General features: G+C 40.1%; 1 protein-coding gene across 5 annotated transcripts in view; it reads left to right on the forward strand.

The window, feature by feature from the left end:
• SNX25 (sorting nexin 25) overlaps positions 1-14,606 on the forward strand; it is a 159,473-nt gene that overhangs the window by 85,265 nt on the left and 59,602 nt on the right. For all 5 annotated transcript variants that reach the window (XM_043546086.1, XM_043546085.1, XM_043546084.1 and 2 more), the window contains one exon: positions 6,070-6,260. In XM_043546086.1, the coding sequence (XP_043402021.1) occupies positions 6,070-6,260 (191 nt within the window). The remainder of the gene's footprint in view (positions 1-6,069; positions 6,261-14,606) is intronic.

The raw sequence follows: 14,606 nt of genomic DNA on the forward strand, positions 1-14,606 counted from the left end.
CAGACACACTTTTCCTTTATGCTGTTTCTATCAAAAGGAGCAGATATTCATTAAACAGTAGAATACAATTTAGTTAATCTTTTTGTAAGAACTACATATCTAATTTTATTTGTCTTTATCTAGGTCTTTATATTGCATCCATTGCTGTGATATTAATTGTCCAGATTTTAGAACAATAAGTGGAGCATCTAATATTGTAAGTAAGGGAGAACACGTAAGGAAATAACAGGAAGGGTGGGAGTAAAGTCTTCTATTTGCTGACATAGTAGACTTGGACTTCTGTAAGGTATTTGACTTTGGGCACATCAGCACGGAGCATCCCTGCACGCTACAGGAGTGTGATTTCTGAAGTGCACTCCCATGTTGCCCACTAACTGGTCCACATAAACCCTGCTGGTATGAACTAAAAGTTCCCTAGTGGCAACTTCTTTTAATGTTTCCGCTGTTGGAAATGTTAATGGTAGGACTGACTGACTTTAAGAATAATTTTTTTTTTTTTTTTGCCTAGGATGTGTGAGAAGAGTGGGGAGGGTCAGGTGGGAGAGAGGGAAGGAGGAGGTAGAGGAGGAAGTGCCTCATTGGAATGGCAGCAGTGCCTGGAGTAGTGTATGGGAGCACTTTTCTGTGGTAGGGCAGGGGACCCTGGCACCTCACAGGGGAGGCAGTCTGGGATCAGTGCCCTGTGGTCCGCCTGAAGAAGGCAACAACCAGAGGTGGTGGGGAGTGCCTTGAGGGCCCTGTCCCCGAATTGCCAGCCCTATACTGCTACCCCAACATTGGGCTGATTCCCCAGATTCGGCCTCCTTGTGTGCCCAGGTACAGCTGCCAGAGCCTCGTCTAGGTCTTTTCCTGGAGGTGTGGTACCGCCTGTGGCTGTGGCTGCAAGCTGGGAGGGAGCAGGTGAGTGAGCTTCTCTCTCAGTGGGGCGGGAGTGAGCTGCAGGCTCACACTGGGGTACTGTGGCAGTAGGTGGTCAGAGTTCGGGAAAACGGAGACCCAGGAGCACCTCCACAGGAACAGTTTCAGGAACAGCGGAAGAGGTTCCTGAAGTGGTGGGCTGATGCTACAGCCCAGCTGGTTCCCATGGCTGGTCTGGCTGAACGATCTTCCCCTGGTTCCACCCAGGGAAGAGGAGGCGTCCCAGCCAATCTCCTTTTCTTAAAGTTTGGTTTATATATACCTCCTCCCAATGCCTTCAGTCCCCAAAATAGTTGTTTGTGTTGTTCTAACAGTTAATCAGGTAATATAATAACTGTTTCTTTGTTACATGGGTGCCAGGGCCTATAACGCCACTTCCCTTACTACTACTGCACAGTCCTGGCTCCCTGTAGCACATAGTACACGTCTCCATGTGTTATAATACTGGTACCAACAACACAACAGCTGTGCTTTGTTTAGCATCTCCTCCTTTTCCTACTTGGGGTGTGCGTGGGGTGTTCCTGATCAACAGACCTTTGTCACTTTTCAAAAGAAACCCCTCTGGAGTCAGTCAGTCATTTTTAACAATCTTGTGAGTTCATGTAGATAAACTGAACCGATACGCATTCATTGAGTGAAAGAACATGTGCCAAGTGTGACCAACACACTGCACTGAAATGGAATTTTCCAGCATCAAGTTAAAATGAAACAGGAAAGTCTAAATTAAATAAAATATGTTGTTTTTATTTTGCTTAGTTCTGAAATGGCTTCATTGAAATCAAAAGGACTCTGCCAATTCATTAAAATCTAAATGTCTTGCAAAGTCTGATGAAAAAGTACTTTGAAAATTTTCCAGCCAGCTCCACTTCTTTTACTTCTAGTTTCTGCTCCCCCACCCTTTGCATGTAGAAACACGGCACACTTGTAATCCTGTAGAATTGACAACATTCACCCATATTTTTTAAAATAAAAAACTTTCAATTCCTTTCACTTTAACACGCATTGTATGCTGTTAGGGGCAGGGATGGGGCAAAAATCTTTCAAGAGGAGTACTTGAAACAAACATGTTTTTCTCTCCTTGACCTGTTTTCCCCAGGTGACGTCCCCATGTGGTCATTGACCTTTCACCTGATTATCGGCAAATTTTAAGTTGTTTCCTTTATGTTCAACTATATATGTTTTCTGGGGGAGGTAACTGCCATTTTGTAATATGGGACTCTCACTTCCTGGATTTTAAACTTTTGAAAGGGGAAGTCTCCCTTTTTCTAGACTGCAGCATGAATTTTTGAGTACTAGGTTCTCTCTGAATTGTCCCCAGAGAACCCCACAAGATCAAGATCTCCGCCAGTTGCCCCTAAATGATAGGGCAGAAGAGAAGAAGCACAAGCCACCAGCATGTGGTGATAATGGCTTCGTATCTTACTGTAGCCTACTTGGGTTTTGCCATCTGTATCCATTTTAATGTCTGTTTCTTTGGACTGGTTTCCACCATTCGCATACAGACAGAACAGAGTATCTCAGGCAAATCTGCACCTGTACATATTAGTTATATCATCCATGCAAACTGTCTGCATTAGTAATTATTTCAGACACATTTTTTCTTTTTTTTCCTGTTTCCTACCTCTTCTTTAAAAATGGTAGATATCCATATAGATAAGAGGAATTTGTACCTTAGAGTACATGAGCTTCCCTATCCCATAACTGTTCTTCTGTTCCTTCTGAATCTCTCATACTACTTACTTACACCTCTGTTTTGTCACTTCCCATTCAGGACACCACTCGGCCTCTCCATGGCTTACACCTGATTCACCTTATTCTTCAAATCCTTCTGCAAAACTGCTTTCCACCACTTTTCTGCCACTCCTCTTCATTCTGTCACTCTCCATTGACAGTCTGTCTACCAACCATGCTAATACTGTATTATGAAACGGAACATCCCAGGAAGTTAACCTAAGACCACTCAAGATGAATGCAGCCTCTGAATTCCTTTGTCTGTAACCCATACACAAAATATAAACACAGCTATTGCTGCAAGAACTTTCCCATTTTCTCACCCCACTATTTCCTCCTCCTTTGCCTGTTTATGCCTTTACTCTGTGTATGACCTATATACATTAGAGCACTGTTTCCCAAACGTGGGACGCCGCTTGTTCAGGGAAAGCCTCTGGCGGGCCGGGCTGGTTTGTTTACCCGCCGTGTCCGCAGGCTTGACTGATCGCGGCTCCCACTGGCCACGGTTCGCCGCTCCTGGCTAATGGGGGCTGTGGGAAGCAGTACGGGCCGAGGAGCGTACTGGCCAGCGCTTCCCGTAGCCCCCATTGGCCTGGAGCAGTCAGTGGCAGCCACGATCGGCCGAACCTGCGGACGCGACAGGTAAACAAACCGGGCCGGCACGCCAGGGGCTTTCCCTGAAGAAGCGGCGTCCCAAGTTTGGGAAACACTGCCTTGGAATATAAGGACTTTGTGTTATCAAGTGTCAGGCAAATCCATGAAGCCATGTAAATAGTCAATTATAGTGATGATACTCATTCAAGCAGAAGACAAAATGAGTTCACTATCAAAAATGAGCCATCTGTCTCCACGGTGTGCAGTCTTATCTATGAGTCAACAGAGCATTTAATTTATTGTTTCACTCTGCTGGTTAAAAGTTGCTGCATATGTGAAAGGGAGAAGTGGAGGAGAGGGGGGAAAAAGACTAGAGGTACAATATGCCCCCCTACCCAAATTGCAAAAAGTACAATGAACAAAGAGTTTTGACAGGTATTGGGAGGTGCAGAATTTAAAATCTATCACTTGTCATTCACACTGCAAGCCATAAGATAAAACAAAAACATTCTGATAATGACCATTTGAATGATTGCAGCCCAAATGTTTCGTGTCAAACACCAAAACAACACCAATTATTAAACTAAAAGGCTTCCTGCCACCCCTTTTATTAATGCTCTCCCTCCATGTGCACGGGTGTTTGCTCTCTCGCTCATTCTCTCACCCTCCCTCCCTTTTATTAATGCTCTCCCTCTGTGTGCGTGCATGCGTGTTCTTGCTTTCACATACCCACAGTTACATGGCTAGCTACCCCTTTGTGGTCTCTCTGGTGCACCCTCTCATGCATTTGGCCTAATGTGTTCACCTATCCTACGGTGGAATTGCACAATTCTCCCACTCGTAGACCAAGCTCTGGGCTACGGTCCTTGGTATCCAGCATTTTTACCCAGCAGGTCCTACTGAGTTTGGACATGTGCATTTCTTCCCTTTGGGAGTCTGTGGCCAGTGGTATACTATGATCAGACAGCCTTCTTAAAGCCAAAGATTATTTATCTTAGCAGTAGGAACAAAATATTGCAGAAAAAAGGATTTCAAAACAGTCTACAGGCAGGTCAATCTGACCTTGCGCACTACCATTCTGTGATGGTGACCTAGACAGTGGGTCCCTGTGTCTCTGTCAGGTTCCCCGAAATAATTGATTTCTTGAGACAGTGGCCTTTTAAGTTCCATTACAGTTATATGTTCCTTGGCCTCTTCCTATCCTGGTCAAAATCAGCTTTGTAGGGTGGCTTGAGGTGGAGGTAAAATTATCAAAAGCTAATAGTTCTCTTGCTGTTCATTAACAACTACTAAGTGTTTGAGAGATGGCTGTCTTGAGCTATTCTTTTCCTTCCTGCCTGCCTATTTTTTTTCCAGACAAACTCTTGCTGAGATTAAACCAACACAGTCATATAGAAAACTCCCCAATAACCAGGCAACAGATAATATTCAGACAAATTATGATAGAGCAGCTCCAGATCTATGGCTGCCTGTCTCTATGTCACACACACATATATATATGTAAAAAGAAAAGGAGTACTTGTGGCACCTTAGAGACTAACAAATTTATTTGAGCATAAGCTTTCATGAGCAACAGCTCACTTCATTAAGCTCACGAAAGCTTGTGCTCAAATAAATTTGTTAGTCTCTAAGGTGCCACAAGTACTCCTTTTCTTTTTGCGAATACAGACTAACATGGCTGCTACTCTGAAACCTGGAGATATATATATGTATATATATATATGTATTTTTGTGTGTGTATATGTTTGGTTAACCCAGAAAGCCTCCCATCCACCATCACTATGTGTATATGTAAATATTATTATATAATGAAGGTAGGTGGAAGTCTTTGTTTTTTTTTTAAAGTAGACAAAAATAATACTCCGATCGTAAGATGAATCTTTAATGTATTTGAAACCTAATTGAAAATGTGAGTTTAAAATCATTCATACGGGCTTTCCCTGTAGCACACTTGCATGTATACTTCTTTCCATGTGGTTATTTCTTTGAGGCAACTGTTTTTTAAAAAATAAAACACTATATTCATCTCTATAACTGGATTTTCTAGTATTCCCACATTATAAAAACATGGCCAAATGAATAAAGAACGGACCATTCATCCCTGAATACTGGCTTAATCCTGAGTTGTGTACAACCTGAATTGTCCATGTAGCTTGCTGCAGAGCTCATGTTACATGCCTGCACAAGTACAAGAAGTTTTGTGATTGAGCGACAGCATTGTACCTTTTAAGAAACAGAATGGATTTGCAGGAGTTGTTCACATTCAGGCATAGTACAGGAATAATTTTCCGTGCTGGTTTTTATCTGTGTTTTTAACTAGGCATTTTAAAAACTACGGAGAAGGTGCAATGAGGAAGTGTGGAAACTTGTAGCACTCTGAATGCCTATGTTTTATGCACAGGCCTCATTCTGTTGAATTTTTAAAATATTTTTCCCATGTCATCGCAAATTTAGCAACATATTTTCCAGTCTCGGTATAGTCTTAAAGGACTTTGTTTTGAGTGGGTTTCAGCCGGCAAGTCCGTCTCTTAAGTAGATACTGGAATAACAGGGATACAGTGCTGGATGAGGTCAGATGACAGATATGTGGAGTTGTGTTTAAATACTTTGTATATTTGCCTGATTTTTCTCTTAACTATTTTATATGTACACTTGCTATGTTAGTGGAGATATCCCAGAACATACTCTATTAGCCACCAGTCTGTTTTGGAAGCATTTTTACTTCAAAATCCAGTTACATGTTGAATGACAAACACTTCAGAAACTTGTAATCTGAAGTTTTCTGTTGTGAAAGATAACTTCTTACTTCTCTGCTGTTTATCATAGATACTAAAGGTAAAGAAACTGCTGCAATGAAAGCTGACCTCTTGAGGGCCCGCAATGTGAAAAGGTACATTAATCAGCTGACTGTGGCAAAGAAGCAGTGTGAGAAGAGAATAAGGCTTCTAGGAGGTCCGGCTTATGACCAGCAGGAGGATGGTATCTCTGATGAGGGTGATGGCCTTCAGAGCCAGAAGGTAAGTATTACACAGTGTGTATAAGGCTAGAATGAAAATTTTCCAGGTGTTAGTGTTTGATCACTTTATACATCACTTTTAATTATGAATGAGTATTATCCAAGGGAAACGTGTTAGTGCAATTGTTTCATGTTATATTCGTTTCAGTGTTGGGAAATTATGGTAATAGTTACCTTGCAAAATACATCGTAATGTGTTAAATACATGGTGCTGGTATTGTCTGTATATAGAACTTCATAACGGGTTCTTCAGCTCACGAGATTGCTAAATTTTGAGACTTGCCCTATATAGCAGACTGAGACACACTTACAGTGGTGGTCTTTATAAGATTACCTCCATATCTGCAATATTCCTTGGTCTTCCCTATATTTATTATAGGAAATACCTTGAATATTTTAGTTGTCTAATTTCAGAGTAGCAGCCGTGTTAGTCTGTATTCGCAAAAAGGAAAGGAGTACTTGTGGCACCTTAGAGACTACCCAATTTATTTGAGCATAAGCTTTCGTGAGCTACAACTCACGATGCGTCCGATGAAGTGAGCTGTAGCTTACGAAAGCTATGCTCAAATAAATTGGTTAGTCTCTAAGGTGCCACAAGTCCTCCTTTTCTTAGTTGTCTAAGGCAACTGGCATTTTTCAAGGGCAACCACTATGGAAGAGGTTCAATAAGACTAAATCAGAAATCTCAACATCTTTGTACAGTAGGTCTTGGAAATATGTTGTTGCATTATGTTGGAAACATTGGAAATATGTTGTCCAACAGCTACAAAAATGAAAGTTCCAGTTTATTATCTTAGATAATAAAGTATAATAGGGCTAATAATTTATGTACTCTACTTTCTGTGCCCTTTGGACTAAGATCAGTAATTGGAATATTGCAGTTAAAAATAAAATACTACATTTTTTTTAATGTAAGTAAGAGAGAGAGAACTGTTAGTCTTTATGCAGGTGTCTTTTTAAGTTCATTAAATCGTTGTAATAATTGTAACTTGGTTGAGGATCAGAAAAAAATTCCATTGCTGGAAAATAATTTTTACTGAAGATGGCAATATACCATTTTATAGTAAGTGTAGAAAAGTAAAAAGCTAAAGTCTGAGAGGAAAAGGGTTTGTTTTCTTTTTCCTTCCTGTTTAAAATATGTTTATAGAAAAGCATCTGTCATAGGAAGTGGTAGGCCAGTCTTGATCTATTTCAGAAGCAGAGAGATCCTGTTGTTAATGTAACCTGTTTTACAGGCCCACAAATCACTTCTACCTCTTCTAAGGGGGTGCCCTACCCACAGCTGGGTATTGTTAACTGTGGGTCAGCTCCTGCAAACAATGGTGAATGTGAGCATTCTCATTTTAAATTAATGACTCTACTCCCAGGAGTAAAGCCACTGTCAATCATAGGTATTTGCCATGTTGGTGGGGGCAGCAGCAGTACCAGAGCTGAACTAGAACTGCCCATCTCTAAGCCTTCGATATTCCGAAAGGACAAGGCCCAACAATTCCCCCCTCCGCCCCCCCAAAGCTGGGCAGAAGAGAAGCACAGCATAGAATCCTTGGTTGTAGATCAGACGCCCACTGGTGGGGTTAGACTGCATAGCTCTGCTCTGGGAGGGAGCCCACTTTTATTGGCAGTGCTTCCCTGTGTGCTCTCTCCATCTTAGCAATAGCAGCAGTTCAAACTTTATTTACAAGTAGCCAGCACTGCCCCAGATATTGGCCCAGCCCCTGCTGAGGACATAGGTAGAAATATCCAGCATGTGGCAGAGCTTCTCTTTATTTTGTTTTTGTTTAACAAAATGAATTAATATTGGCTTATTTCTCCCTGTGACCCGCACCTTTCTTTTAAAAAAAAAAAAAAAGAGAGAGAGAGAGAGGCTGGTCATTCCAGTAGCCTTTTAAGGTACTACATTGTTTAAAGAATAGCCAATAAATGTATATGAAACACCACGTTTGCTTTTTTCCTATTACAGTATTTCAAGAACAGACATTTATTGCTGTATTTGGGGTAATATTGAAGTGTGTTGTAGATGCTTGAACTAGACTAATGGACTTGAGGAGTATGTTGTACTATTTAAATGAAGAGTGAGTTGACTAATAGCTTAGAATTATACTTTTGTCACTGCCACACAACCTTCCTCTTTGGTGGGATAGAGGTGTCATATTTCCAGTAAATGTCCTCATTTTAATAAATACTTCAGTTATAGAATTAGTTTGGAAGTGAAGTCAGGGTTCCTGTTCTCATATTATAGATTAAAGGCATGAAAAAGCTAAGAGAAAAAATTATGCTCAGTTCTTTCACAGCAAAAGCAATGTTGGTTATAAAACAGCTGCATTTTACTTGTAGGTCAATATACAAACATCTTACTGCATGGACCTGAATCTGATTGCTCTGGCTAGGCCCTGAATTTGAAAGTAAACGGGTGTGTTTTTAACTAGATGTTGGCTAAATCAGTCTTTTGTAGTTAGCTGGAATACTGACTTTGACGGGTTGGACCCCTTGGGAATCCACCTGATGTGCTGAGATACCACTGAGTCTACCTGTTCTGCCAGTATGGGCTCCCTTTTACCTGTCTTGCTGAGCCAGGCTATTAAAGCCTCCTCTAACACACACACAGGCCAGGGCCACACACCGCTGCAGATCAGCTCTGGGAAGACTCAGCTTAAGGGACTTGCTCCAACACTCTGATGCTTGCTCCTTTTAAGGGATACAAACCCAAAGGTTTTATTAAATTCACCCCCTCCCTCAATGTGGAGAGAGGTGTGCATGCTTCTTGTCCCCCCAGTTAGAAATTACAGAAACTGGGTTTATTATTAAACCAAACAAATTTTATTAATTATAAAAGGCAGATTTTAAGTGGTAAAAGGGGTAACAAACAGAACAAAGCAGATTACTAAGCAAATAAAATCAAACGTGCACACAGCTAGTGTCACCAAAGAAATTGGTTACAAATAGTATTTCTCACCCTAGATATTGTTGCAGGCACTTTGCAATGTTTCTGTGGTTCAGAGTTCCAGTTATATTCCTTTTCAGACTAGACCCCTGTCTCAGTCTAGACTCCCCCTTGCCTTCTGTTCAGGTGGGTTTAGCAGTCTTTCTTCTTGGGCAGACAGCCATGGAGAGGAGGCTCGTTTGCCTTCCTCCCCACCCTTAAATAGGATTTATATAAGGCGGGAATCCTGTGTTTCCCAAACTTGACCCCCCTTCTCTTCAGTGGAAAGTTACAAGAAGTCCCAGGTAATGTTTAGTATCCAGTGACAAGACCACATGACTCGGTAGTATCACAACGTCTAGGAGTCACTGGCAGTATGGAGCATCCGCAGGAAGGCCAAGCCTTTTCACAGTCCATTGTCCTCACTGATGGGCCATGAGCCCTGTCTGGCTTTTCCATTGTTGTACCTGAAGTGTTAGCAGGGGCATCATCCAAAGTAGCATAGTTGAAATAGAGATATATATAGTCAATATTCCTAACTTCAGATACAGAAATGATACAGGCATACAAATTGAATAATCACACTCAGTAAATCATAACCTTTCCAATGATACCTTACAAGACCCATCTTGCATACAGTACATCTCAGTTATGTCATATTTATATCATAAGCATATTTTCATAAAGAATATGGAATGAAACATCACACTGACCCTTCTGCTATATTGCTTATGATATTTGGTTCCAGAAAAGTATGACCTTTGAATTAAGGTAGAATATAATGTACGCTTTATAATCTATTTAAGATCTTTATCCTTTTTCTAAAAAAATCACACCTGCACAGCAATGCAGTAGTCTGATCAAGTTCCTGTTGTCTAGTATTCATTGAAGAAATGATTTACATCATCTGTAAGCTGCACTCTGCACAGTAATTACATTGTCTTATCTAGAAGGAGTGTTGTACAGAGTCTTTAGCTGATTGATTCCCAAACTGTGTTCTGTGAACCACCAGTGGTCCATGGAGCACTTGCAGTCTTGATTTCAATCAAACTACAAAATGGATGAAAAACTCCTTGCAGCCAGAAACCATTTGAGTTTGCTCTCAGGCAAAGACAACCTGACTGCACAACTGTTCTGCTGATCATGGCTGAGTGGAAATTGTAGTGGAAGAGAAAAAATTCGCTTGCCTCCACCACAGACAAGGTATATACATTGATTCTTTGTTGTAAGTGACCACACTTTGATTGTGATTTCTGATACTCCAGCGTCTTTTCCTCATGCTATTTGTCACAAGTTATCTTTATATCTGGATAACCTGTAAGGATGGTATAAAGGAAAAGGGCTTAAAACTCTTATCCCTTTCCCTCCCTCATTGCCTCTTGTATATGCTAAAGTAAAAAAGATCACGGCAGATAAGTAATGTGTTAGTCTGAAAGTATGTGTTTTGCTTGGATTTCTTCCCAGAGTAAATGGTAGGGAAAATAGCCAGAGCTCCTTAAATGGTAAATGCTCAGTAATCCTTGATTGCTAGTCAATATAGTGGGTCTATCTATTGCCACAAAGCCAAAGGTTTTTAAGGTATTGATGATTTGCTTTTTTAAACAATGCATTATTGTAATCAAGGTACAAACAATATCCTTTACGTGGGATCATGTCATGATTATTAACTTGCATCATGGGGGTATCTTTCCAGTATCATTCACTTTCTATTTTTCTGTTTCCCAAAAAAGGGAAGGTATCAAAACAGAAGACATCTTACCAGACTATAAATACCATCCTTCTGTCAGAAAACCCTCATAGCAACTAGATTTCTGTTCACTAAACTCTCCTCTGGTAGCACTCTTCTCTAAAGCACAAAGTCTGCTATAGATCAGGAAACAGCTACTAGCTATACTTCATTGTTTCATGAATAGGTCAGTGTGTATGTGGGGAAACCATGGTCTATTGTGTAGTAGTACTTGTGTTGTAGATTAAAGGAATGAAAAAGACGAAGATCCAAAATTATGCTCACTTCTCTGACAGCAAAAGCAAGGCTGGTCATAAAACACATGCATTTTACTTGTAGGTCGATATACAAACTTCAGAGAATGTTAAAGGTTTCTAGTTTTTTTTGTTTTTTGTTTTTAAGTACTGTTGCATTTAATTTGTAGTACAGAGCCCTACAAATAGCACTGGGCACGCCATGGGCACGTTGGATTAACAGTTCACAATAAAATAATGATTTCACATTTGTCTCACCTACTATATAATCACCAGGTCTTGGATTGTTCAGAATTGCGAGGGACAAAAAGTTCTGTGTACTTTGCTTTAACCGTTGTCTTCAAGCAGAGATAAAGGTTGCTGCTTAGTTTTCTCCTCAACCTTGAAGCTGCTTCAGAGTTAAAAAGGCTTAAAGGGTCACTGTTGAGGCCGATAGTTCTAAGATTAGATCTACTCAACGTAAGTTGGTTTGAGGCTGTGCACGTGACCCAAACTTGTATGTGTGCCAGAGTAACTTCCGTCTATCCTCTAATCAGGGTTGATAGTGAGCAACAGTGATACTGAAACATACAGGAATCCCTCACGGAACATTTCAAAGCAGGGTTCAATATCCTGTCTCTTCAAAACGGAAGGATAGTGTAGTGCGAACATAGGGATTCTCAGCAGTATAGGTCTTGAATTGTATGTATGTTGTAGTCCAGTCCTGCAAAATAATCCTGAACATTTAGCTCAGTCATAAAATCTACTTCCTTGTCATTTATTGTGATGAATGATGATTAAAATATTGATATTTTTGTTCACCTTTGACTTTTTTAAAGAGCTCCTTTACTGATGCCTTATGAAAAAACTGAATATCATTCGTCAGTATTTCTTACCTTATTCTTTATTCACTTGTGTGTTTTCATGCAATCTGCTTCTTAAGATTTAAACTGTCAGTGGTTCTTTTTTTTGCTTGAAGTCCTAATTTTCTATGGCATCATGACTGACTTGCTGTAGAAATTATTGTACCATGAAGGAATTACAATTTAGGGAGGTAACATGGTCCAGTGGATAGATGGGCCTGAACTGGGAACCGAGCCCTTTGGGTTCTAGTTCCAACTGTGCCAGTGACTTACTCAGTGACCCTAAACAAGTGACTTCACCCTCTTTGCCTCCGCTTCCCCATCTGTAAAATGTAAATCTTTGTAATCTATAGATAGAAACACTACGCCACAGAAGAGCTAACTATTATCATTTAGTAAGGTAGAGACCAAGCATGTGTAGAAACTGGTGCACTCTTAAGGAACAAAGATTGTTCTTTCATTTGTATACCTTCTTTAATAAGGAATGAGAAAAGAGATGAAAAACACAATAGGCACGTTGAGTTGTTTTGAAGTAGACTATCTGAGATTTCATCAGATCTCTTAAACTTCGAGAATTTTCTCTAGTATTTTTGATAATTAAAAACAAATAATGATCTTACCTTTGTGATGGATGAAGTGACCATGCGTCTTAGCTAACAATATTTTGCTGTTATGGCATCTTACATCTACAAAGCAGTTTGCAACTAATCCGCTGAACAATTGCTCTGAGGTTGGTTGGTAAGGATTATTCTCATTTTAAAGGTAGGTAAATAGAAGTAGCAAGATTAAGTGATTGTGACACAGAATGTCATTGATGGAGTGATTAGAACTGGGGAACTGATTCGCAGTCCAGTGCTCATTCCCCTAGACCATATTTCTGATCAGTGAAATATTTGAAATCAAATCTAACAACGCACTGTAAATTTAAGACTGAACTGCTTTGGAGGATCATCATTTTTTGTGGTGTTAGGCTGCAGAATGGCAAATCATAATCTAATATGTAACATTTCTGACTAGTTTTCTTCTGACATTGAATTATGTCCTTGGCTTGGATTATGCCCCAGAATACTTAGAAGGATCTAATTAGTTGGGACAGTAACGGTTTACTGAATTATTTAAATAGCAGATAAAATGCACAGTATGTTGATTGCAGGATATTCCAGATGGTTAACAACAACAACAACAACAACAAAAAAGGAATTATTGGAAAGGAACAGTTATTTAAATATCTCATCTTGCCACAGAAATAAAACCTGATAACTGACTTTTTCTAAGTAAACATGGTTAGATTGTTTTAAACACACAGATGTCATTTTGCACTTTCAATTGCTAATTACAAAAGTGCAGTCTTCATAAATAACATTTAAGATGACAAGAGCTATGGAGTCGTATGCAAATTAGTGTCAAGCTGACATAACTGCCACTGTGAAAGGGTATTTATTACAACAGCTTGTCCCACAGCAGAGCTATGAATTACTACTTTCAGGTTTTAATGTTTAATAATTGTCCCCATTGCTGGTAATTTTAGCAGACAGGCCAATGCTTGGATGAACATAAGAGACTGAATTACTCTTTCCCTCCGGAGGTGGTTCCACCACGTCCGGATCGATGCAGCATTCAGTCTAATTTGCTGCCTGTGCTGTACCAGCTTCTATAGATAACCCTGGAGAGAGAGTGACGTGCTCTGTGTTTTCAGCTGAGTAGCTTCACAATTACTGAATTCACACACAATAGAAATAAAAAAAAAAATGGAAGGAATGAGTGTCCGTTTTAGGGACTCTAATAGAAGAGAACTTTTTTTTTTTTTTTGGATTGCGTTTTCTCCCCATTCACTTCTGAATTCTTGTCTACGTTCTGTAGGATTGCTTGCTTATTATACCGACGTTCCTTGCTCTCCCATTGCAGCCACTGCCCTTCTAGGTGAAAGAGATTGGAGGGGCATGCAATATGCCAATGCAGAGCACTACAGCTGAGCCCACGGACTAGTCTGAGAACTGTCATTTATGTCCTCCTCCTGGATACTCTGATCACCATTACTGTAATAATAAGCCCTTTTTTTTGACAGAAGCAAATGGATAGCTGTGGATTTACAGCGTGAGCTCAGAGACAGCAGCTCACTAAATACGCAAACAGCTTTTTTTAATGTAAGTAGAACTAGCCAATTCCAAAAGATTATGCTGTCAAAAATGTAGAGAAGACATGGCACAGTTAGAAAATTTTTGATAATGAGACTAAAAATAAACACTGCAACTGAGGCAAACATGAAACACTTGCATGTTACCCAAAACAAGTGGGCTTAGTCAGACAAAAGATTGGGCTGATACAGAGAGCTATATTGCCTAAAGGACCTTTTTTTTTTTTTTTTTTTTTTTTTTAAGAGGAGAACTGTGTGATGCTGGAGGTGAGATGTGAAACAAAGATCCTGACTGCTTCTGATCATTAAAGAGCCCCATTACGCTTTTTGTATGGGGAGCGCTGATAACCCCAGCACCCTGGCAAAATTCCAACTCACTCTACTTACATTATTCTTCAGGTTTCAACTGGATTCAGTATTTTTAATGTCTTTAAGTTGTGTGTTGCTAAACACATGCTGCATTCACATTGG

Source organism: Chelonia mydas, chromosome 4, assembly GCF_015237465.2.
Source record: "Chelonia mydas isolate rCheMyd1 chromosome 4, rCheMyd1.pri.v2, whole genome shotgun sequence".
NCBI classification, from domain to species: domain Eukaryota; kingdom Metazoa; phylum Chordata; order Testudines; family Cheloniidae; genus Chelonia; species Chelonia mydas.